This window comes from Papio anubis, chromosome 7 (assembly GCF_008728515.1).
Source record: "Papio anubis isolate 15944 chromosome 7, Panubis1.0, whole genome shotgun sequence".
Lineage (NCBI taxonomy): Eukaryota > Metazoa > Chordata > Mammalia > Primates > Cercopithecidae > Papio > Papio anubis.
The window spans coordinates 4,561,631-4,587,189 of NC_044982.1; the positions used below are offsets into that span (position 1 = coordinate 4,561,631).

The 25,559-nt window shown below is 44.7% G+C and overlaps 1 protein-coding gene across 1 annotated transcript in view; it reads right to left on the minus strand.

Annotated features, from left to right (window-relative positions):
- The window catches only part of DYNC1H1 (dynein cytoplasmic 1 heavy chain 1), a 90,400-nt gene extending 65,205 nt beyond the window's left edge, over nucleotides 1–25,195 (minus strand). The window contains exons 1-10 of the mRNA XM_021941577.2: nucleotides 24,776–25,195; nucleotides 13,715–13,802; nucleotides 9,673–9,846; nucleotides 9,180–9,435; nucleotides 8,686–8,872; nucleotides 5,949–6,220; nucleotides 5,630–5,857; nucleotides 2,260–3,336; nucleotides 1,382–1,561; nucleotides 317–466 (exon numbers count right to left, since the gene is read on the minus strand). Of these exons, the coding sequence (XP_021797269.1) occupies nucleotides 317–466; nucleotides 1,382–1,561; nucleotides 2,260–3,336; nucleotides 5,630–5,857; nucleotides 5,949–6,220; nucleotides 8,686–8,872; nucleotides 9,180–9,435; nucleotides 9,673–9,846; nucleotides 13,715–13,802; nucleotides 24,776–25,031 (2,868 nt within the window). The 5' untranslated portion in view covers nucleotides 25,032–25,195. The remainder of the gene's footprint in view (nucleotides 1–316; nucleotides 467–1,381; nucleotides 1,562–2,259; nucleotides 3,337–5,629; nucleotides 5,858–5,948; nucleotides 6,221–8,685; nucleotides 8,873–9,179; nucleotides 9,436–9,672; nucleotides 9,847–13,714; nucleotides 13,803–24,775) is intronic.
- Between the last annotated feature and the right edge of the window lie 364 nt (nucleotides 25,196–25,559).

Sequence of the window (25,559 nt, forward strand, 5' to 3'; positions counted from 1 at the left end):
CTTACAGGAGAGTTGCAAGGGAAGTACAAGGAGTTTCCACATATCCTCCACCAGCTTTCTCTAATGTTAACATCTCGCATGAGAGTGAGGGATTTTGGAAAAGGAGCGCAGAGGTGACCTGCCCTTCCCTTCCCATCACATCACATCGGAGGGCACATGACACCTGCACATCGCCCGGGTGAGGCTGACCTTCATCACCTGGTTAAGGTGGCATCTGCCAGGTGTCCACACTAAGTGACCTTTTCATAGGTGCTTTTTAACGGGAGAGTTTTGTTATTGTACTTACTAGCAAATAGAATGCCACAGAAGTACTCACTTTGATCTTTGGCTCTCCACCAGGCTTGTGACTAACTTGTGGAGCATCCGTGTCCATGTCAACTTCTGCTTTATCTTCAGCTTGTCCAAGAAGAACCTGGGTCCAAGCTCTTAGGCCAGCTTGCAGACGGACGCCCAATATTCTTTCAATCTACAGACAATGTTATATCAGAGAATAGTGTTTCTTCTAAAAGTTAGCTCACAAAGCAAGTTAATTAGAAAGTGGTAGGTGTTTCAGATCAAAGATACACAGTTCTTAACTATAAGCCTTCATCTCTCTCTTCTCAGAATCTCACTTTCTCCCAGCTGCAGATCACTTGTTAGGCTGTGTTCTCCATCTTTGGATACCGAATCACCAATCCTTCACAACCTGTAACCTCTGCTATAAAATATCCTCCTCCCCAGCACTCTCCTCTGGCGTGCTCTCTGAAGTCCACCAATGAGAAAAGGAATGGATTGGTAAGTGTGCAGAAAAGCAAGGAAGGGCAAATAGGAAGTTATCAAATATCCAGCAAATAAAGGGAGCACTTTCTCCTCCCTCTTGTCTCCCTGCTTCCAACTTAAACTTGATGTGAGTACTGACATGCAGTATCATAATTCAGTTCCTTTTTTGTGTGTGTGACAGGGTCTCACTCTGCCACACAGGCTGGAGTGCAGTGGTGCAATCTCGGCTCACTGCAACCTCCGCCTCCTGGGCTCAAGTGATCTCCCGCCTCAGCTTCCTGAGTAGCTGGGACTACAGGTGCTCGTCACCACACCTGGCTAGTTTTTGTATTTATAGTAGAGATAGGGTCTTGCTATGTTGCCCATGCTGGTCTTGAACTCCTGGGCTCAAGCGATCTGCCTGCCTCGGCCTCTCAAAATGCTAGGATTACAGGCGTGATGAGCCACTGTGCCTGGCCACAATTCAGTTCTATCATTAGTTAAATGAGAGAGATTTTGGAGAGGAAGTGAACTATCACAGATAATTTCCAGGGAAAAATACTTTTTAGTGACAAACTAATAAACTTACTGGAGGGTAAGCAGAAGAAGAAGGAGGAACACGCAAGCAAATTCTAACCCTTACCTCCATGTCAAGCTTGTTGACCCAGATGGGCAAATTGGAATAGGAGTGCAGATTTAAGTCATCCACTGCTTTCTGGACTCTGTTCAAGATCTCTGAGAATGTCTTATGGTCATACATACAAGTTTCCAAGGAACGGACCTCTAGGTCTATTTTTTCTTCAATGATCAGCAGATCATCCACCTGAAGGAAGAAATATTTAATATTTAAAACACCCACTCACACTCTGTTCCTTTATTCTCACACAACGTTCTCCTCGAGTATTATAAATTGACAAATGCTCCAGGCAGTTCTTCCATAAGTAGCTAATCCTAGCTGCTGGGGTGAGAACACTAACCTCCACTCGCATGTCCTTGCAGAGGGAAGGAAAATGCATGGAGCCTCCCCAGCTTCGCTTCCCTTACTCCCACTCACGGAAGGGGTGGCCTCTGACGGGTAAATGTGGGAGAAGGAAACAAACGTGCTCTGTTCAGCTCCTCCTGTGACTGGTGAGCCAGCCTTGCTGTCGTATGCATCTGCTCTGCTGGCAGCCGCGGGCTCTGGGTAGGTCATTAGCAGGCCTCCATGGCTGCAGACCTAGAGCCTGCTCTGCATTCAGCTGCATCAGCAATAACACTGCATTCTGCTCTCTGTCAGACTCCTGTGTCCTTTAGCTCTCCACTTGTTTCTAAACTCAGGTTGTTACTTAATGGCCTCCCTGAAGCCCTAGCACCATCTAACAGCCTGGTGAGTACAAAGGGTCGTCCTCCCTTGCAGCTCACACGGCCGTATGCTGCATCAACTATGCATGCCTTCTTCGGGAGACCTGGTGTTTTAGCTGAGCTCGCTATTACCGTGCCTCATTCATTACCAGGACACCTGAGGATTACACGAGAGCATACCTTTTCTTGGAAGTTGAAGACAGTCTCTGCTAAGCGCTGTACATACGGGTCAAGTTTGTAGGATTCCCACACCAACGCAATGCCTTCTGCGATCAGGGCCTGCACTTCCTTTTTCAAGCCAGCCACCAAAAGCGAAATGGTGTTCCGCTCCTCCACCTTCTCGCAGGTCCGTTCATAGGTACGAACGCTCTCGATCAGTGAGATGGCAAATGGGTAAAGCTGGTTTGCCTGATGGGCTTTGTTCACAATCGCCAGTGGGACTCGGAAACCAAGCCACTTGAGGTTCCGGACTTCTTTGGATAGTGTGATAATCTCAGGAAGAAAGTTAACTTTCAGCTTAAGCACATTTCCAGTTCGGCCCCGAACCCGAGTACTTTCAATAGTGAAAATGCGCCCCGAGACACCGAGGTTGCGCTGCTGCACCTTCCTTGCCCAGTCATCAAAGATCTCCTGTGTGTTAAGCTTCATACGGAAGCTGTCTCCATCCTGCTTCAGCTTCTGCCCCTCCACGTGATTTTCCCAGCCCTTGCCAAGGACATCTTCCACCCGCTTCATGTAGGCTGTCAGCTGCCTGTCGATCTGTTTAGCCCAGATGATAGACCCCGACACGGGGGGCAAGTCACGAACGTGACTCATCTTACAAGCCTGACTCTGTGGGTACTGGACCTTGAACTTGTCGTGAAGAGACTCGATGTCATCTTTCACACGCTGGATCAGCTGGGTCTGGTATTCGCGAATGGCCCCACGGATGTGAGGTCTGACAAACAGTGCATTAAACCTCGAGAAAATCCTGAACATCTCGTTGGCATTCTTGGCTGTGCCAAGTTGATCTCGAAGGCGAGCAGTGATCCGGGTCTCCACTCTGTCGATCCTCTCATCGTACCTCTTCATCGCAGCCTCCCAGGCTTCCGTGCCCTCTTTAGAAACATCCAGCCCGTCCACTTCCTTGACGTTCTCATAAGCAAGGTTTACTTCCTCAATGGCATTCGCATCTGCAGCATCAAAGAGAACCTCAGCCACTTTCATATCTTGGGGTTCGGGGACCTCTCCTTGATTCTGTTGTGCAACTGCTGTGACCTAAAGGAGAAAGAGATGTAATCAAGAAATGCTGACCAATGAAGGCTTTAAAATTTATTTTAAACTGGGCACAATGGCTCACGCCTATAATCCCAGCACTTTGGGAGGGTGAGGCGGGTGGATCACCTGAGGTCAGGAGTTCAAGACCAGCCTGGCCAACATGCTGAAACCCCGTCTCCACTGAAAATACAAAAATTAGCCGGGCGTGTTGATGCAGGCCTGTAATCCCAGCTACTTGGGAGACTGAGGCAGGAGACTCACTCGAACCCAGGAGGTGGAAGCTGGAGTGAGCTGAGATCACAACACTGCACTCCAGCCTGGACAACAGAATGAGACTCTGTCTCAAAACAAATAAATAAATAAAATAAACTTTATTTTTATTTTTTATGAGACAGGGTCTCACTCTGTGCAGCCTCTAACTGCTGGGCTCAGGTGATCCTCCCACCTCAGCCTCCCAAAGTGCTGGAATTACAGGTGTGAGCCACCATGCCTGGAAGACTTTTAAAATTCTGTTGTATATACCACACAAAAGCTACCAATTAGCAATACGGATTTTTAAACTTTGAGTCAAACACTTTAGAACCACAAACTATAGAGTATATTTTAACTCTGTACTACAAAGGTTTTTCAGACAATATGGTTTCGTTGGAGTAGATTTTTTTTAAAGAAGAACTGGTGAAGAAGAATGAAAGATAGGCCGGGTGCAGTGGCTCACGCCTGTAATCCTAGCGCTTTGGGAGGCCAAGGAGGATGGATCACAAGGTTAGGGGTTCAATACCAGCCTGGCCAACATGGTAAAACCCCGGCTCTACTAAAAATACAAAAAATTTGCCGGGAATGGTGGCACGTGCCTGTATTCCCAACTATTCGGGAGGCTGAGACAGGAGAATCGCTTGAACCTGGGAGGTGGAGGTTGCAGTGAGCCAAGATCATGCCATTGCATTCCAGCCTGGGCGACAGAGCAAGACTCCGTCTCAGAAAACAAAGAAGAATGAAAGATAAATTCAGAAGAGAAAAAAAATATATAAAGAAATTACTCATTTAATTATTTTAATAAATCTCAAGTATATGTAATTACTATCCATGTTTTACAGAAGAGGACTCTCAGAAAAAGAGATTAAATAAAGTGTTCCAGTCACAGAGCTACTAAATGGTGGAATTAGGATTTAGAATCCAGGAAGTCTGACTCTAGGGTCCTTGCAAGATGGAGGAAGGGACAAATGGATGGAAAACACTAATTAAGATTTGGATGGACTGGGCATGGTGGCTCACGTCTGTGATTCCAGCACTTTGGGAGGCCGAGGCGGGTGGATCACTTGAGGTCAGGAGTTCCAGACCAGCCTGGCCAACATGGTGAAACCCCATCTCTACTAAAAATACAAAAATTAGCTGGGCATGCTGGCTGGCAGCTGTAATCCCAGCTACTTGGAGGCTGAGGCAGAATTGCTTGAACCCCAGAGGCAGAGTTTGCAGTGAGCTGAGATCACACCACTGCACTCCAGCCTGGGTGACAGAGCGAGACTCAGTCTCAAATATATATATATACACACACACGCACACACAAACACACATAAATACAGAATCACTAGATCCTAAGGACAACAAAAAGAAGTAATTTTTCAAAAAACACATTAAAACAATGCTTATGGGCAGGGCGTGGTGGCTCATGCCTGCAATCCCAGCACTTTGGGAGGCTGAGATGGGCGGATCATTTGAGCTCAGGAGTTCCAGAATAGCCTGGACAACATGGTGAGACCCCTCCTCTACAAACCACCCCTGCTACATATACAAATAAATTAGCCGGGCATGGTGGGGTGTGCCTATAGTCCCAGCTACTCAGGAAGCTGAGGCAGGAGGATTGCTTGAGCCTGGGAGGCAAAGGCTGCAGTGAGCCAAGATCACTCCACTGTACTCCAGCCTAGGTAACAGAATGAGACTGTCTCAAACAAAAACAGGCTGGGCACGCTGTCTCACGTCTATAATCCCGGCACTTTGGGAGGCCGAGGCAGGTGGATCACTTGAAGGTCAGTAGTTCAAGACCAGCCTGGCCAACATGGTGAAAGCCTATCTCTACTTAAAATATAAGCAATTAGCCGGGCATGGTGACAGGCGCCTGTAATCCCAGCTACTCAGGAGGCTGAGGCAGGAGAATCGCTTGAACCCAGGATGTTGCGGAGGTTGCGGTGAGCCGAGATTGCGCCACCGCACTCCAGCCTGGGCAACAAGAGTGAAACTTCATCTCAAAAAACAAACAAACAAAAAAACCCACAAATTTTTAGAATGCAAATCGTACCTGCGGCCTCAGGACCCTGACGATAACAGCTCTCAGCTGTTCATGCTGGCGTCTAAATTTCCTCATCTGGTCAAGGCGAGCCTGCAGCTTCCTGTGGGCAGGGTTGATACGCCACACCATCTTCAGATTTTCTTCCCTTTTTCTTTTAACGATGTCTCTCAACAATACCTGAAGTTTCTCATACTCATCATCCCAAGTCTGAAAAACTTCAAAGCATGCTACCATAACCTAGGATATAATTTCAAAAATGAGGCTTATTATTAAGACATATTTTCATCTAAATGTCTTGAGGTTAGTTTTCTAATATATTCAAACTTACTTTTTCAAATTCTTCATAAGCAACATGCATCAATTTCCTAGTACCCAATACTTTGAGTAATTGAGAACTCAAGTCTCTTGAAATTGCCTCCACTAAACGCAGTGCCCTCTGAATAGGATATTTTGTGTTTCGGATCTTTCTCAAATGGGTGAAAATGGCAACAAGTGCCTGTCTTATTTTGTCCAGCTCTGTGGCAGACAGCAAATCATTCAGAGGGAAATCTTTCATCAGAGGATTATAGTCATTCACGGTTTCCAAAGCCTGTTTTAGACCTATATTAACAGAGAAAGAGTTAATGGTTTTCACATAAAGTAACAAAACTAAGTAAACTAAAATGTGCAATTACAATGGAACATTTTGATGTTGCAAAAGATCTAGCGAGACAAAAACCACTCACGTTTGAAAAAACGTTATTAACAGGATAACCCTAGCGTTGTTCCATTTTTGCTTATTTAAGAGTACGAGCCAACTCACATATACTCTAAAGGCTGAAGGTGGCAGCCTCAGAGAATTTACCTTGCTTTGCTTTCTACATCAGCGCCCCCAATATTTCTGGCAACAGGGACCAGTTTCATGGAAGACGATTTTTCCACAGACGGTTGGGGGGGCAGTGGGGTGGGTAGTTTCCAGGTGATTTGAGCGCATTGCATTTATTGTGCACTTTATTTCTATTATTTTATTTTGTTTTTTTTTTTTTGAGACGGAGTTTTGCTCTGTTGCCCAAGCTGGAGTGCAGCGGTGTGATCTCGGCTCACTGCAACCTCCGCCTCCCAGGTTCAAGCGATTCTCCTGCCTCAGCCTTCCAAGGAGCTGGGACTACAGGCGCCCGCCACCACACCCGGCTAGTTTTTTGTATTTTTAGTAGAGACAGGGTTTCACTGTGTTATCCAGGATGGCCCTAATCTCCTGACCTCATGATCCGCCCACCTCAGCCTCCCAAAGTGCTAGGATTACAGGCATGAGCCACCGCACCCAGCCTATTTCTATTATTATTATTATTATTATTACATACTCACCATAATGTAGAATCAGTGGGAGCCCTGAGCTTGTTTTCCTGCAACTAGGCGGTCCCATCTGGGGGTGATGTGATGGGAGACAGTGGATAGATCATTAGATTCTCACAAGGAGTGCACAATCTACATCCCTCGCGTGCGCAGTTCCCAGCAGGGTTTGTGCTCCTGTGAGAATATAATGCTGCCACTGATCTGACAGGAAGCAGAGCTCAGGCAGTAACGCTCACTCACTGCTGCTGGCCTCCTGCTGTATGGCCTGGTTCCCAACAGGCTGCGGACTGGTACCAGTTGGGGACTGGGGGTTGGGGACCCCTGTTCTATATTATTTTAACGTTCTATCAGTCACAATTAAGCTTAGAAGAACTAAAATTTTATCCGTGAGAACATTAAAATTTAAGTTTTACATTCATAGTTTAATTTAGGTGAATGTATTACTAACTACGGACATGGAATCACGAAAGTGCTTGGATCCTAATCTATTTATTGACTTTCTTTGGCATAAGATCAAAAAAAGTATTAGGAAAAACACAAAGGTTTCAGAGGTGTTAAAAAAATCAAAGTATACATTTCAGCATAGCGAATGTGCAGGTAACGCGTGCAATGTGATCGAAGTAACCGGAAGGTTTCTACTTGCAGTTTCCTCTGACATTTAAGACGCGGGTACCACACGTTTTTTGGGGGAAGTGAGAACATGACAACGGCTACTGTCTTAATTACTTGTTCTAACACGTCTTCTGCGAGCACAGAGTTGAACAGAAATGCCTAATAATGCCTCCTGTTCAAACACTGTAGAGCTAGTACGTGCTCACGCAGCTCAGCCAAGTTTTAAAGTTTTTAAAAGAATTTAAAAATAATCATAATAATGACTGTGAGTGGTAGCTCATGCCTGTAATCCTAGCACTTTGGGAGGCCAAGGTGGGAGGACTGCTTGAGACTAGGAGTTCGATACCAGCATGGGCAACATGGCAAGTCCCCATTTCTACAAAAATTAAAAAATTAGTTGGACATAGCGGTGCATCCCTTGTTGTCCCAGCTACTTGGGTGGCTGAGGTGGGAGGATTGCTTGAGCCTGGGAACTCTAGGCAGCAGTGAGCTATGATCATGCCACTGCATTCCAGCCTGGGCAACAAAGTGAGACCTCCATCTCTTAAAAAAAATAAATTTTAAAAAGAAATAAAAACAAAACAAAACAAAACAACATCACTGGCACTGTTCTCCACTCAGAAAACTAAATTCATTTTGGCCACTTATCAGAATAGGAAGGAAGACAAAGAAGAGAAAGGGGCAAGTAAAAAGAAGAAGAGAAAGCGGTATGGACTAGTTCTTTTTCCACAACCCTCTGGGCAAACAGAACTGCTTTAATGAAACCACCTTCTTGCCTGGCCTGTCAGAAGCACACCTGACTTTGTGCCAATAGTACAGCCGACTCATGGAGATGACTCATGGAGCCGCGCAGTGGGAAACAAGAAGGAATCTGTGCTCATACCTAGAGACTGTTTCACATTCTTAAAACCCCTGAAGGGAAAGGGGAAAGCTAAGTGTGCAGGAGAATCATTTTCATTCCTTGGAACTGAGGGAAAAGATAAGATGTGATGTAAAAGAGGAAATCGTTAAAAATGACAGTACATCTATGAAAATTATAGTTTTCATTTAAATTATCAAGTAAGATCTCATAAAAGCCAGATCAATAACTTACTGATCAGATTATTAGTTCTAGTTGTTACCTGTGTCAGTGTCAAAACTGACGGTGGCATGGAAGCGCTTGCCATGTTTCAAGATATCCAGAGTCAGGAGAACTTCCGGGCTCTCCCGTTTCTCCTGGATGCGGTATAACGCACGTTCCAAGTTTAGCCAAAAACTAATTTCCTGTAAGGCAGTTCCTGATGCAGGATCTCGATCCAGTTTGGTCACCTTTGAAAATAAAATAACATCCAAGGGTATTCACTAAAGGTAGAGATATCGTTAACTAAACACATGCATTACAACGCAATTTTATGCTCAATGCTCTATCAGGGTGCCGACTGAAGCAATCTCACGCTGTCCCCTGACCATTCCGCCTAGACCAAGGCTCGTCCTGCACTGAACAGTCTCAGCACCAAGAGGAGGCACCACTAACACGTTACCACGTAATTTACCTCACTGACAAAATCCAGATCAGCTTACCCAAACATATTAAAGAGTAACATATTTTACATAACTTTCAATCCTGTGCTCTTACTTTTTGAATTTCTCGGATCCAGCGGTTGACTCCAGACTGTAACTGATTAAGAAATGTCGGGTCTTCAACCTTATCACCAAAGTCTGTAACTTTCGGCTTTTCTCCACGCTCATAGCACTGTTTTGCAACATTGGTGATGATGGGATGAATCGGCAGGCTGATTTCCGGAATTTCAATATTTTGCTGCAAGTGAAGCAGTCCCATTTCGAGTTCTGCAATCTTCTTTTCAACCGAAGGAGCCATCTTGTCACCATCCCTGAAATGACATTGCATACCTCAACATTTAGTGTGCTATTGGTCTCCAAGGAGAGTCTATCATTTCAGGTCTGTCAAATAGCAACGACACACATATTTATTAATGCACAGGGTTTATATCCCCTTGGTTCACTAGCTTTACCCTCCCAATTCCCAAGTTTTACACTGAGTTCTACACTATCTCGTGAACATTAAGTGAAATATAACATTCAAACCACAGAAGAAAACTGGTTTTTACCTGTCTGCCTTGCCAGACTCTCTAATATAGGACTTAAAAAAAGGAGCCACCGCATTGCTAATGAAAGAATGCAACGTTTCGTAGGGCGAGTCTTCACTGAGTGTAAGGACCCGGAGCTGAGAAGAGACGGGTTTGTCGGCATCAATCACAGGAGTACGTTTAATGAATGCCAAGCTAAAAAGAAAAATAAAACAAGAAATTAGAAAAGTTACACTCCTAATTAGGCTTATTAACTTAAAAATCATACTAAGAATATACTGAAGTGTTGTTTTTCTAATAGTGAAATGCACTGCTTGTCTTTCTTTAGTACATACGTGAGAGCTACTGAATCAAGGTTATGGTTATAGAACGTGAACAAACACGAAACCAGGCAAAGTTAACTTGTCTCATACATGGGTTGAATTCATAATATTGGCCTAAAACTAACCTGCCCTAGAAATACAAGTTACGAGCCAAGTAGTACTTAAATCTGATCTTACACTAATTTGTAACATTTATTTACTGTACTAAGTAAACAAAAGTTGCTCGCTGGTTAAAGTGACAAGAGGGCATTCCAGGCTCCCTTTAGCCTGGTCCTACTCAACTCTTCCTGTTTCACCTCCTGCTATGTATCCTTTTTCCCACCCTGAGACACCACTTAGACCAGATGTCCCATTCCCTAAACACATCATGTGCTTTGTGCCTTTGCTTACGAAATCTATATTCATCTGCTGAAATTCTAACCCTCAAAACTCAATTCCAGTGTGACCTCTTCCGTGGGCTTCCCCTAATCAGAAGCAGTCTCTCCAATCTTCATGTTTCCATTGTATTTTGACAAGCATTACAATTAGTTACGTATCTGCCAATCTTTCTCCCAAAGACAAGCTTCTTGAGAACGGAAACAGGTTTTCTTTCTTTGTGTGTTACTCTATACTGCAGGTTTGATTTGTGTATTACTCTATACCTACTGCCACACCTTGTACACAACAGGCACTCAAAGTTTGTTAAATTAATGTTTTTAAGGTAATTAATAAAATTTGAATTTTCTAATTCCCTTGCCAGTACTTTATACACAATACTTCACAGGCCAGGTGTGGTGGTTCACGCCTGTAATCCCAGTACTTTGGGAGGCTAAGGTGGGCAGATCCCTTGAGGTCAGGAGTTCCAGACCAGCCTGGCCAACATGGCGAAACCACATCTCTACTAAAGATACAAAAATTAGGCCGGGTGCAGTAGCTCACACCTGTAATCCCAGCACTTCAGGAGGCCGAGGTGGGCGAATAACTTCAAAAAGTTATTTGAAAACTTCAAAACCCCATCTATACTAAAAATCCAAAAATTAGCTGGGCATGGTGGTGCATGCCTGTAATCCCAGCTACTCGGGAGGCTGATGGAGGAGAATCACTTGAGCCTGGGAGGCAGAGGTTGCAGTGAGCCGATATTGCACCATTGCACTCCAGACTGGGCGACAGAGTGAGACTTCGTCTCAAAAAGAAAAAAAAAAAAAAAATTAGCCAGGTGTGGCAGCAGGCGCCTGTAATCCCAATTATTCAGGAGGCTGAGGCAGGAGGGTCGCTTGAGGCTGGGAGGCAGAGGCTACAGTGAGCTAAGATCGCCCCACTGCATTCCAGCTTTGGCGACAGAGTGAGACTCTGTCTCAAAACAAACAACCCCAAAAAACTTCATATAACTGTAAAGTAAATGAAGCTTTCTGATGTAACATATTGAGAAAGAATGAAGTCACAATAGTATTTCTGCCAAAATCGTATAACCTGAATCTAAACATCGGGCAAACCCAACAGTTCCATGAAGCTATTCGTGTGCAAATGTCAAACATGTCAGTGTCATAAAAGGTACACAAAGGCTGAAGTACTACTCCAGATTAAAGGAATTTAGAGTGACAAGAAACTAAAGTGTGATCCTGGACCGGACTCTGAATCAGGGGAAAATTACTATAAGGGACATCATTGAGACAATCTGAACATGTACTGTAATTAGAGAATAATACTGCAGCAATCTTACACTTCCTGAATTTGATCATTGTACTGAGGCTATGAATGAGAATGTCTTTATTCTTAGGAAATACACACAAGTATTTAGGGATAAAGGAGCATATTGTCTATAACTAACTGTCAAATGATTCAGGGGAAAAATGATAATGCAAAAGTGGCAAACATTAACAACTGATATCTGGGAGTTCTATATACTATTCACGCAACTCTTCTGTAACCTGAGATTACTCAAAATAAGTTTTAAAAATGCAGAATCAATTATGACATTTACATATTTAAATCTGGATATATCTACTAGGATACATTAGCACAATCTTTCTGAAAGGTGGAAAATCTGGTAACATGCATTAAAAATTTTAAGGTTTTGCATGTGAACTAGTAATGCTGTCTTTAGGATTTATCCTAAAAAGAATCAAACCTGTACATAAAATGTTTACTAGTTATTCGTAATAATGAAAAATCAGACATCCTGTTGTCCCCTGGTGTATGTGGGAAATTGGCTCCAGGATTCCCCTGGGACACTAAAATCCGCAAATGTTAAGTTGCTTATGTAAAATGGCACAGTATTTGCAGATAACCTATGCACATCCTCCAGTATACTTTAAATCATCTCTAGATTACTTAAAATCCCTAACACAACGTAAAACTATATAGTTGTTGGCCGGGCGCAGTGGCTCACGCCTGTAATCCCAGCACTTTGGGAGGCCGAGACGGGCGGATCACGAGGTCAGGAGATCGAGACCACCCTGGCTAACACGGTGAAACCCCGTCTCTACTAAAATATGAAAAAAAATTAGCCGGGTGTGGTGGTGGGCGCCTGTAGTCCCAGCTACCTGGAAGGCTGAGGCAGGAGAATGGTGTGAACCCGGGAGGCGGAGCTTGCAGTGAGCTGAGATCCGGCCACTGCACTCCAGCCTGGGTGACAGAGCGAAACTCCGTCTCAAAAAAAAACAAAAACAAAAACAAAAAAACTATATAGTTGTTACACTAGCTGTTTTTTACTTGCTTTCTTTTTTATTTTTGTACTATACGTATTGCTTGTTTCCTGCAAATATTTTCTATCTGTGGTTGGTTGAATCTGCAGATGTGGAACCACAGATATGGACGGCCGACTGTGATCTGAGAGTATTATCAGACATGCTACATTTATTATAGCTCAAACAGAAGGTAAATGCCATGATATGGCAATTAAAAGGACAATACTTTATAATTTATATTGTCTTGGAAATCCCAATTTGAAGAGATGAAATCAAAGACACTGAATTTAAAGACCAGAAATCTTTTGAGCATTTTCTTTTTTCTTTTTTGAGACGGAGTTTCGCTCTTGTTGCCCAGACTGGAATGCAATGGCACAATCTCGGCTCATTGCAACCTCTGCCTCCCGGGTTCAAGCTATTCTCCTCCCTTAGCCTCCCAAGTATCTGGGATTACAGGCATGCACCACCGTGCCCTGCTAATTTTGTATTTTTAGTAGAGACGGGGTTTCTCCATGTTGGTCAGGCTGGTCTCAACCCAACCTCAGGTGATCCGCCTACCTCAGCCTCCCAAAGTGCTGGGATTACAGGCGTGAGCCTCCATGCGGGCTTGAGTGTTTTCTTAATGTGTTTGTCTGAGTCAATTAAGATTTATATTAATTTTAGGCCAGGTGTGGTGGCTCATACCTGTAATCCTAGCACTTTGGGAGGCTGAGGCAGGCGGATCTCCTGAGGTCAGGAGTTCAAGACCAGCCTGACCAACATGGAGAAACCCCGTCTCTACTAAAAATACAAAATTAGCCAGACATGGTGGTGCATGCCTGTAATCCCAGCTACTTGGAAGGCTGAGGCAGGAGAATCGCTTGAACCCAGGAGGCGGAGGTTGCAGTGAGCTAAGATTGCGCCATTGCACTCCCGCCTGGGCAACAAGAGAGAAACTCCATCTCAAAAAAAAAAAAAAAAAAAGATTTCTATTAATTTTCTTAGTAAGAATTTCCGAGTTTGAAAAGAAAAAAGATTCATATTAATTCTCACAAATTTATAATCTGAGATAATGGTAATATTCATACTACTCACCTATTGGATTTAACCCCATAATGAATGTCTATGTTGATGTTATAGGAAATGAATTCTTTTTCTTCTTCTCCTTCATCACCAACGTCCTCTACAAATCATAATAAATATATCAAATTAATATCAACATTTCCAATTTCTTATTTATCAACTGTTTAGACAATATCTTCTCCCCACTCCCAACCTGACATACCAACACCTACATGACTTGGCACTATTTTTCCCTTCCCATCCGTTTTTTCCCTCACTCCTGACTTTGCTGTGTGACTCTGGGCAAGGTGGTTGTCTGTGCAGTGGGGTAGTGTAGGCATGTCAGGGCTTCTGCAAGGATAACTGAGTTGGCGCTTGAAAGCACTGGAACAGGGCCTGGCCGTGGGCAGTGCTAGCCGCTACAGGCTATGGCCAAGTTCTCAGCGTCTCATCCCAGGAGGCTCATCCATTGTGCTTCAAACACAGGAGACACTTTCCGCCCCTGCTCTCAAGAATATTCTGCTCAGCTGTTCACTCAGCACCACCTGTGTGATGGGCATTTTACGAAGCACTTTACAGCTACATTTAACCCTATGGGGTTGGTGTGACTATGATTATCCTTGTTTTCTCCTTAAAGAATATCAGTAACTTGCCCACAGACACTTGGGTGGGAAGCAACAATGTGAGAATTCAGAAGTTTGTGATTCCAAAGTCCAGGCTCCTCGCCACGATGTAGCATGGCCAGTTTTCATCCAGGCCAGGCCCAAGGCAAATCCCAATCAAGAAAACTATGAAGAAACATCCCAGGCTGGGCGTGGTGGCTCATGCCTGTAATCCCAGCATTTTGGGAGGCTGAGGCGGGAGGATCACGAGGTCAGGAGATCGAGACCATCCTGGCTAACATGGTGAAACCCCAACTCTACTAAAAATGCAAAAAAATTAGCCGGGCATGGTGGCGGGCGCCTGTAGTCCCAGCTACTCAGGAGGCTGAGGCAGGAGAATGGTGTGAACCCAGGAGGCAGAGCTTACAGTGAGCCAAGATCACACCACTGCACTCGAGCCTGGGCGACAGAGGGAGACTCCATCTCAAAAAAAAGAAAAGAAAAGAAAAGAAGAGAAGAGAAGAGAAGAGAAGAGAAAAGAAACATCCCCAGGGTGACTGAGAAGCATTCGTCTAGCCTTGCCCTCCGCTGCACCACAGCACTTAATCTGAGTCTGCTCTGGGTTTGACTTATGAATGTATCTTCCTCCCCACCTGTGAGCTCTTGGAAGGCAGAGACCACGCTAGATTCCACACAGTACAATATGCACATGGCAGTCATTTTCAAACGTTTACGGAGGCTGGGTGTGGTGGCTTACATCAGTAATCCCAGCACTTTGGGAGGCTGAGGTGTGGATCACTTGAGTTCAGGAGTATGAAAGTAGTCTGGACAACGTGGTGAAACCATGTCTCAGTTTTTTAATAATAAAATTTAAATCTAAAAAAGCTTACTGGAAATTAATAGTAAGAGAGCCTCAAGAAGCATGTGAACCAAATTTCTAAATTAAAAATCAAGATTGAAAAACTAAAAAAAGTATAATAGAAAATAAATCTCTACATCTAGTACTAATCCACGCGATACCTAAGCATTCTAGTCAAATTATCTTTGCAATGACGTACTGTATGAAATATATATTGGCAAAAATTACAATCTAATTTAGCATGATTATTTTATACATAGTTCACCTTTGTTTTTATTTTTTTTCTTAAGACAGAGTCTCGCTCTGTCGTCCAGGCTGGAGTGCAGTGGCGTGATCTCGGCTCACTGCAAGCTCCGCCTCCCGGGTTCACGCCATTCTCCTGCCTCAGCCTCCTGAGTAGCTGGGACTACAGGCACCTGCCACCACACTCGGCTAATTTTTTGTATTTTTAGTAGAGACGGGGTTTCACTGTGGTCTGGATCTCCTGACCTTGTGATCCGCCCGCCTCGGCCTCCCAAAGTGCTGGGATTACAGGCGTGAGCCACCGCGCCCGGCTGATTCACCTTTTAAAAGTCATGTAACAGAAAGGGAAAGCTAGGCGCGATGGCGCACCCCTGTAATCCCAGCACTTTGGGAGGTCAAGGCAGGTGGATCACCTGAGGTCAGCAGTTTGAGACCAGCCTGACCAACATGGAGAAACCCCGTCTCTGCTAAAAATACAAAATTAGCCAGGCATGGTGGCACATGCCTGTAATTCTAGCTATTTGGGAAGCTGAGGCAGGAGAATTGCTTGAACCTGGGAGGCGGAGGTTGTGGTGAGTCGAGATCACACCACTGCACTCCAGCCCAGGCAACAAGAGTGAAACTCCATCTCAAAAAAAAAAAAAAAAGAAAGAAAGAAAAGGAAAGGGCAGTAGCTTTAACAGATCAAGTTCTATTGCTTAGAAGATATATGACCTTGAGAAAGTCATTTTTCTTTCTCTGGGCTTCAAATTTGTGAGGTGTACAATGGGCGGTGGAACAGGCAGTAGAATATTGAGTTAGGTGGTCTATAAGGTTTCACTAAGCACTAAAAACTATGAAACCTGGTTATATAGGGTCTGAGCAAAAGCTATTTGCTTCTTTAGTTGTTGTTTTAAAAATCTTGCTCCTTCTGCAAGCATTTTATTTTAATTAATTAATTTATTTAGAGATAATGTCTTGCTCTGTCGCCCTGGATGGAATGCTGTGGCTTCATCAAAGCTCACTGCAGCCTTATCTTCTGGGTTCAAGAGATCCTCCTCCCTCAGCCTCCCAAACAGCTGGGACCACACGCTCAAGCCACCACCTTCAGTGGATTTTTAAAACATTTTCTAAAGACGGGGTCTCTCTATGTTGCTCAGGCTGGTGTCAAACTCCTGGGGCTCAAGAGATCCTCATGCCTCGGCCTGGCATTACGGCATTCCAGGAATGAGTCATTACCCCCAACCCTTGCTTCCTTAGTTTTAAGATGAGACAAATACAAAATTCACACTAAAGAGTATAAAATATTAGTCTATCTGGCCAGGCGCAATGGTTCATGCCAGTAATCTCAGCACTTTGGGAGGCCGAGGCGGGCAGATCACTTCAAATCAGGAGTTCAATACCAGCCTGGTCAACGTGGTGAAACCCCATATGTACTGAAAATTCAAACATTAGCCGGGTATGGTGGTGGGCGCATGTAATTTCAGCTATGTGGGAGGTTGGGGCGAGAGAATTGCTTGAACCTGGGAGGTAGAGGTTACAGTGAGCTGAGATCAGTCTCGAATAAAAGAAAAAAAAGTGTATGTATCAAGAGAACAATAATTTTTCCAAATTATTGTTTTGGATATATTTGAATATAATTTTAGGAAGAGGAGGGAGTAGGCGGCAGAACATTCTAGTATGCCAGATACTTGCTCTTTTTTAAAATGACCATTAAAAAAACTAAAGAAATCAACCAATTTTTCTAACCACTCAAATGTAGCTAGACCACAAGAGAAATCACACTGCCTGAAAGCAGCCACACATGATTACGACCTGTAAAATGCAAGCACAGAGAATAAAGAACTATCTCCAAACTGAAACAGCTTTCAAAGTAGTGCGACGATTTCCTCCCTCAATCTTCTGAACTCTCCATAACATTGCTCTACCACGTATATAAAATATGCCATCAAAATAACACCAAAACAACACACAGAAAATAAAATTAACATTCTATAAAGATCAAAGGAAATCACTGATGCAACTAAAAATATGGCTTGTTAACTCTGAATCATTTCTTCCCCCCCATAAAGAGTCATCACTGGTACAAATAAAATAACGCAGAAAATGTGCAGTCAGGACACCGCATCTGAGCACGTGGCCTGCACTTCCTAATGCAAACCGGGTTAGGGGAACTAGGCGCCATTCCAAGAGATGAGTCACCGCTGTGTGGCGAGAGCTCTAGCTCTGCACTGGGAATACTGCAATGCAGTAGAATACTGCCTCAGCTCAGGAAGGCACACCCGATGACATAATCCTCAAACAATGATCATGCAAATAGATATTCCCTGCTGCTTTCTTAAATTCTAAATTCTCTTGATAATAACTTATGGAAGTCGCTATGAATCAGTCACAGAAAACATCTTGGACAAGTCTTTTTGTGCATATTCCCTATATAAAGACACGGATCAAACACAGTTGAGTATGTCTGACTCTCATTTACAGTCACGCAATTTAGGACAGTTTCAAAAACTGCCATCAAATAATAATCTGACATTCTACTTTTCTTTTTTTCTTTTTGTTATTAATTCTTAATAACAAAGAGGCTATTAACCCTGTTATATTTAGAAGCTTACATACAAACACAATCTGCAAGTTTGATTAGTTAACATCACTTTCAGTAAAATTTGAATCCATTTCCTTATGCTTGGCGGTTACTAGTTAATACAAAGTTACTGTTAACATGTAACAGACCAATACTGTACTATCTGTCCATGTAGTCAAAGAATCAAAGTACTGGGCCTGCTTCATGAGCTCCTTCCCTGCAGCAATACTGACACATTACAACAACTTGTGAACACTTTCTTGGTCAACTTCTGAGGGTTTACTGAATTTTTAGAGATGTTCAAAATGGCATTTGGCACTAATGTGTGTATACTTTTATTCAAAGACAGTTTAATGTATTTCAAACTAGTAGTAATTTGTATCATTAAACTATGACTTACGTAAGCATTACATCTGTTTTATTTTTTTTTGAGACAGGATCTCACTCTGTCACCCAGGCTGGCGTGCAGTGGTGCAATCACAGCTCATCACAGCCTTGACCTCTCTGGGCTCAAGTGATTCTCCTACCTTAGCCTCCTGAGTAGCTGGGACTACAGGTGTGCATCACCACGCCTGGCTAACTTTTGTATTTTTTGTAGAGACAGGGTTTCTCCATGTTGCCCAGGCTGGTCTTGCGCCTGAGCTCAAGTGATCCGCCTGCCTCAGTCTCCCAAAGTGTTGGGATTACAGGCGTGAGCCACTGCACCCAGCCAGCATTATGTCTTAATGAAATATAAAAACTATGCAATTTCGATTACCTTAAGAACTATATCACTCTCGACTGGGCCCAGTGGCTCATGCCTGTAATCCCAGTAGTTTGAGGGGCCAAGGTGGGTGGATCACTCGAGCTTAGGAGTTTGAGACCCATATGGGCAAGACGGTGAAACCCAATCTCCACAAAAAATACAAAACTTAGCAGGGCGTGGTGGTGCATGTCTGTGGCGGGAGGATCTCTTGAGCCCAGGAGACCGAGGCTGCAGTGAGTTGAGACTGCACCACCGCACTCAAAAAAGAATGATACGGCCCTCTCCTGAGTAGACAGGGCACGCCCTCTCAAAGTTTGGTGAACGGGCAGTTGGAAAAGGGACAAAGCACACTGGTAAAGTGCCAGGTGAGGCTGCCCAACTCCTGCACCCTTGCTCATTCACTCATGTACTCTTCCTTCCAAACTTTCTCCCAGCCAGAGAGCAAGTCTCTTCCTGGTCTCGAAGCCATTCATTTCCTTTGGCCCACGTGTACTACCAAACTGCATGTTAAATGTTCCGGGGGTTCTCTTTATCTTGTCTTCTTTCCCTTTTAAAATTCCAAACATGGGCCGGGCACAGGGGCTCACGCCTGTAATCCCAGCACTTTGGGAGGCTGAGGCGGGTGGATCACCTGAGGTCAGGAGTTCGAGACCAGCCTGGCCAACATGGTGAAACTCCATCTCTACTAAAACTACAAAAATTAGCCAGACGTGGTGGCACATGCCTGTAATCCCAGCTACTCAGGAGGCTGAAACAGGAGAATCACTTCAACCCAGGAAACAGGGGTTGCAGTGAGTGGAGATCACGCCACTTGCACTCTAGCCTGGGTAACAGAGCAAGATGCCGTCTCAAAATAAATAAATAAATAAATAAATAAATAAATAAATAAATAAATAAAATAAATCCCAAACATACTAATACCACATTATTCTGGTCAATCACTATTATACATGGCCTCCCTTTTTTTCCTGCCTTAGTGTTCCCCTTTCTTGTCTCTGGTGCTTTCTCTTGTCACATGGACGTCCACCTTTTCATCCTCCTGAGGGGCCATGACTTCTTCACCATAACCACTCCCTGCTCTGGTACAAGGCTCAGAACATGGCGAGAAAGTCAGAGCATTCTTCTCAACCTGAGGACTTCCCTGTAACATCATTAGGAGCACGGAGGGAGCACGAAACCCCATAGAATATTTATATTTAATGTAAACTGGAGTTCATTTTGGTATTTCCAGAAAAGAAAAGAGAAAGAATTTTTAAAAACCTAGTAAGTTATTAACACCTAAGGAACTTAAGACTTGGTACTTTTCAAGTTACTACTAATTCAAAAGAAATGACAGATACCACGGCACTGCAGAGATGAGTGTTTAGGTTTCAGAACCCTTCTTAGAACATCCTTTTCCCAATTGTGTCTTAAAATCCTAGGGTTTTGGTTTCCTCACTCATGAAAGATGAGGGCTGGACTAAATCTCTCTTGTTGCTCCCAATCTGACATTCTCCAATGCTGACATGCAATTTTCATCCATGTTTACTTTTTTAAAAAAAGTGATAACTGTTTTCCCTTTGCTGTACATAAATTTCGTTTAGTATGCTACACGGCACGTTCAAATTTATCTTGCTGCAGACTGTGTGTCCCACAGTGTGATGGCATGGGGCAGTAAGAGCCTCCCTGACGTGCAGATACCACTGAGTCCAGAGCCTGGTAGCTAGGTTTGTTCTCTCCTTTTCAACGGGAGGCCCCTGGTGCAAACATGCACTGCCAGATCTTCGGTCAGGCCAAGAAGCATCTGAGTCTGCTCCCCGTCTCTGTGTCTGCTGGAGCTGCAGGTACTGGAGCAACACTGTATGGCCTGTATGTGGCACTGCTCAATCCAGATTTTACTTGGGACAGAAAGAACTGAGCGCCCTAGAACAAACCAGGTCACAGGGATCAATACGAGTTCTCCCCAGTGAATGTGGATTACAGTAAACTGAAGAAAGAAGGTCCAGATTTCTAAATAAAATGTTTCACTATAAAGCTGCTTTAGAAAGGTCTTGCAGAAGCCATCAGCACAATTTTCCACTTAACCAGAAAACATTTCTCCTCTAAACGCATGAAATCATGTTGATATGTTGTATTGGAGATTACATTGATTAAATTACATTTCTTCACCCTTTAGAATTAAATCCTCAGGCTGGATGTCACGGCGCATGCCTGTAATTCCGGCACTTTGGGAGGCTGAGGTAGCAGGATCACTTGAGTCCAAGAGTTCAAGACCAGCCTGGGCAACATGGGAAGACCCTGACTTTACAAAAAATAAAAAATGAGCCAAGCATGGTGGTGTGTGCCTGTATACCAGCTACTCGGGAGGCTGAGATGGGTGGATCGCTTGAGACCGAAGGTTGAGGATGTTCTGAGCTGAGATTGTGCCACTGCACTCCAACCTGGACAACAGTGAGACCCTGTCTCAAAAAAAAATATTCCAGGTCTCAAATACTGCAGCGTTAAACAAACAAGAGGGGTGTGGTGGCTCACACCTGTAATCCCAGCACTTTGGCAGGTAGAGGTGGAAGTATTACTTGAGCCCAGAAGTTCGAGACCAGCTTGGGCAACATGGTGAGACCTCACCTCCATAAAAAAATGAGAAAATGAACTGGGAGCCCAGGAGGCCGAGGTGGCAATGAGCCAAGATTGCGCCACTGCACTCCTGCCTGGGTGACACAGTGAGACCCTGTCTCAAACCAAACAAAACCCTCTCACCACCAAAAACAAACAACCCAAACTACACACGCTCATACAGACCAACCAACCTGGCACCCGATTCCAGGCAGGTCATGAACAAGCTGGAGGGCACAGACAAGTCATAGAAACGTCAGTTCCATCAGCTGCAAATTGAAGCATTCCCAACCAATGGGGATATACAACCAAAAAATGGTCCTTGAAGTAAAAAATGCTACAAAAACATCATTAACATAAAATGGCTCATTAAGTAATGAACACCTGTTTTGTCACCATACTGTTAAGTATACTATGAGGAAGATAATTTCCTACCGGCCAGGAACTATAGAAAGGTTTCTCTTTTTAAAATGAGAGCTATAACTTAACAATCCCTTTTTCCCACAAACTCTCCAATTCCTCAGTGTCAAGATAAGTTGTTAAGTTCACATTTATTCTATACTTTCGGTAACGCTGTACTTGATTTATTTTAGAGATAGGGTCTCACTCTGTTACCCAGGCTGGAGCAATGTGGTGTGATCCTAGTTCACCATAGCGTCAAACTGCTGGGCTCAAGCAATCTTCTCCAGTACCTGGGACTACAGGCATGTACCACCATGCCTGGCTTATTTTTTAATTTTCTGTAGAGATGGGGTCTTGCTGTGTTGCCCAGGCTGGTCTTGAACTCCTGGCCTCAAGTGATCCTCCTGCCTTGGTCTCCCAAAGTGCTGGGATTACAGGTGTGAGCCACTGCATCCAGCTCAATGCTGCACTTTAACTACAAACGTTTATCGCTAGCTAGGGTAGCTAAAACAAACAAAGAAACAAAAATATATATATATAGTTTCACATAAAAATGTTTCCATATTCAATTACAAGTGTTTGGATACTTCCTTCCACAAAAAAAGGGGAAGGAATAAAATAAATAAAAGTAATTTCTACTGTTCATTAAATTACATGACTTCATTGTTGATGATCTTTATTCAGTTTAAATAATTCAGCTCTGTTTTCTATATTAATGCAAGCCTATCTTTTCACTGTAATTAACTACTGGATGCACATATTTGATTAAATGTACAAATGCCAAAGCTAACTCATAAAAGCCACCGAGAAGAAAGCCCTCCTACCAAAAGTGCCGGGTTTCTACTTATAGCTAAGGTGTCCTAGTGTAGCCAGGCTGCTAATAAGACAGAGAGACCATCTATCATAAAACTAGATTAACTTTAAAATCTTTCCTTAGGTTTTTGTAAGTGAAAAATAAACTACAGACAGGTTGAATTGGTAGAAATACTTCAAGGATTGTTATAAATACAGAAATGAGGTAGGATTTCAATTTTAGATAGTCTCATTCCTTAGTCAACTTTCAAAAGTGCAAGTCATTATGGAGCCAAGATTTGGATACCTGCATATTTGTTTTGCTGAAAGAAAAAAAGGTACCCATAAGAAAACACAGAGACAATTTGTCTAGATAGTGTACTACATAAACATAGTCCCCCACCCCAATAATTTTAGCAACATCCAATTTTAAGATGCCTGGAAAAAGCAAATTACTGGTGATCACTCGAGAAGCGAAGTATAAAACTTAAATTTTTTTTTCATAAAAAGAAACGGTGACCCAAAGTAAAAAAATAAAATAAAATCACTGATTCTAACACATAAACTATGCAATAAAAATATCAAGGATTAGCCATGGTCAAGCTACTCAAAATACAATTAACTTTAAAAATGCAGATTAAAATATATTTTAATAAAATAACGAATAGGCATTGAAAAATGACCACAAAGACATAGACCAAAAATGCTGACAGTGATCACATCTGGGTCAAACAATTCCCAGTGATTTTTACTTTAGCTGTATATTACATTTTCTACAATGACTATGTATGTTTTTTGGGAAAAAAAAAAGAGTAGATGAGTTAATTTTTTTTTTTTTTAACTCTTGTGGCTTCCACTCAGGAATACATAACCTCAAACATCACAGTAAACCACCCTCAACAACATTAATACTCTAAATACGCTCAAATGGTTTATTTGCCTTGAACATTCCATGTGGATATAAGAAAAAAATATTCTTTTACACTCTGCTCATCTCTGGCAGGAAACCAAGGCTACAGGGAAGCATCTTCTCAGTAAGAATAGCCTTTGAAAGAAACAAACTATCAGAAACACAGTGTGTGTTAAGGATGGGGCAGACAACACAGGTTCTCTTACTGACAGAACCACACAGGTTTTTGAAATTTTAAGAAGCTTGTTGGCAAACATTTTTAGACAATCTCCAATCCCTAGAGGCTAACCTTGGACATCATCCTTGGGTTCTTAGATGGACATGCCACACCCAAAGTGGCTGTAATGGGCTACAAAGTGGTTGTAATGAAACCATGAGAAAGCCTGCCTGCAGGCAAGCCCCAGACTTAGATGAATGTAATCTTTCTGGTGGGCGATCATTATTTGAGGAGACAGTTGGAATATGCTAACTCTTGCCTCTTCCCCCTGCTAGAAGCCTAACCTGAACCTTTTTTTAAAATCTGTAAAATTAGACTCAAATATTACAGGGTTATCATTAGGATCATCGAAGCATTAAACAAATATGAGGTATGATCAGTGAAAACAAGCAATGGACAGGGAACTGAGATACTGAGTCTAGTCTCAGGACTAGGATTAGCTGGTGACCTTGGGTGAAATCACTTAACCTGAGCCTCAGTTTCCTCAGGTGTAAAATCAGGATACACTTGTTCAGCAAGGATGCTGTGAGAGCATCTACCTACAACAGTGATGCTCGCAGGCCCGGGGCTGGCACCGTCGCTCTGTGAGCCTCGGCCTCTTGGTCCCCACAAGGCACGGCTGGGACACCCACCCGACCTCCTCCAGAACCAGAACCCCGGCTGCCCCCGGCTCCGCAGGTCTGCCCCCGACACATCCCTCCTGAAGGCCGCTTGGCCTGGACACAAATCGAAACCGAAAAGCTCATGTGACATTGGAGGCAGGGATGCGGCCTCGCCCGCGCTCAGCCCAGGGAGACGCTGTCTCCACCCAACTCGGCCATCTTGAGAGGCCCGAGCAGACAAAGCGACCCCATTGTTTTGGGTGACGGCAGACGGGGACTCCTCTCCCCTCCCCGCGACGAGGAGCGGGGCGCCCTGGGGGCTCCGGGCCTGGCAGTGCGTGTGTCGAGGGCGAGCCCCGGGCGCCGCGTCGGCCTCCGCGGGGCGTCTGCGGCCCTGGGGACCCGGCCGGCTGGACGTCTGCGGCCGCCGGGCTCTGCCCATCCCGGGGTCATCTGCAGCCGCCGGGATCCTCCCATCCCAGGGACATCTGCGGCCCCGGAGGACCTGGCAGGCCCTGCCCTCCGCGAGACTTGGCCCTGGCGACCCCGCCCTCCGCGGCTCCGCACCTTTGAGCGTGGAGCGCTCCACTAGCACCGTGTGGACCTGCGGATCCGAAAGGAACTTGCGCATCTGCTCCAGGGCGCTCTTCTCCTCCAGCGCCGCCTCCAGCGCTGCCGGTGCCTCGCCGCCGTCCTCCAGCAGCAGCGGCACCAGCTTGCGCAGGTGCTTCTGCAGCACCGACACGTCCGCCACATTCTGCACCGCCGACACTTCCAGGCCGGCCGAGCCGTCCTCGCCGCCGCCGCCCCCGGGCTCCGACATGGCGCCGCGCTCGGAACCCTCCAGGAGCGATGAGAAGGCGGCCGCGACTCAGCGAGACAGCGAGCAAGAGACAGAAACGGCCGCCGGAAGCAGGACCATCCGCTAGCCCACGGCGGACTAAGGAAAGCCGGAGCCGGCTCCGCCCTAAAGGCACCCACTGCCAGCTGGCCCCGCCCCGCCCCGCCGGCGCAGCCGCCGCAGCCACCCGCGCTCGCTCGCGGCCTTGGCGTCACGGCGTCGCGCATGCGCAGGGGGCGGGCCCGGCGATGCCGCCGCGCAGCTTTCTGGCACTTGTAGTCTCCGCGCTGGGCGGGGCCCGCATCCACCGCACTGCGAGTTCTAGAGATGCGGACTTGGCTCAACGTCCTGGCTCGGTCCCTGGGCTCGGCGAGGTTGGTCCGGGGCCGTGTCTGTCTTCTTCACTGCTGTGGACTCAGCGAATAGCACACAGCCAGAGAAACTTTATAGTGAATGAGTGATGTTATTGGCGAGAGCTAACGTTTAATGAGCGCTTAGCCTGTGCCCGGT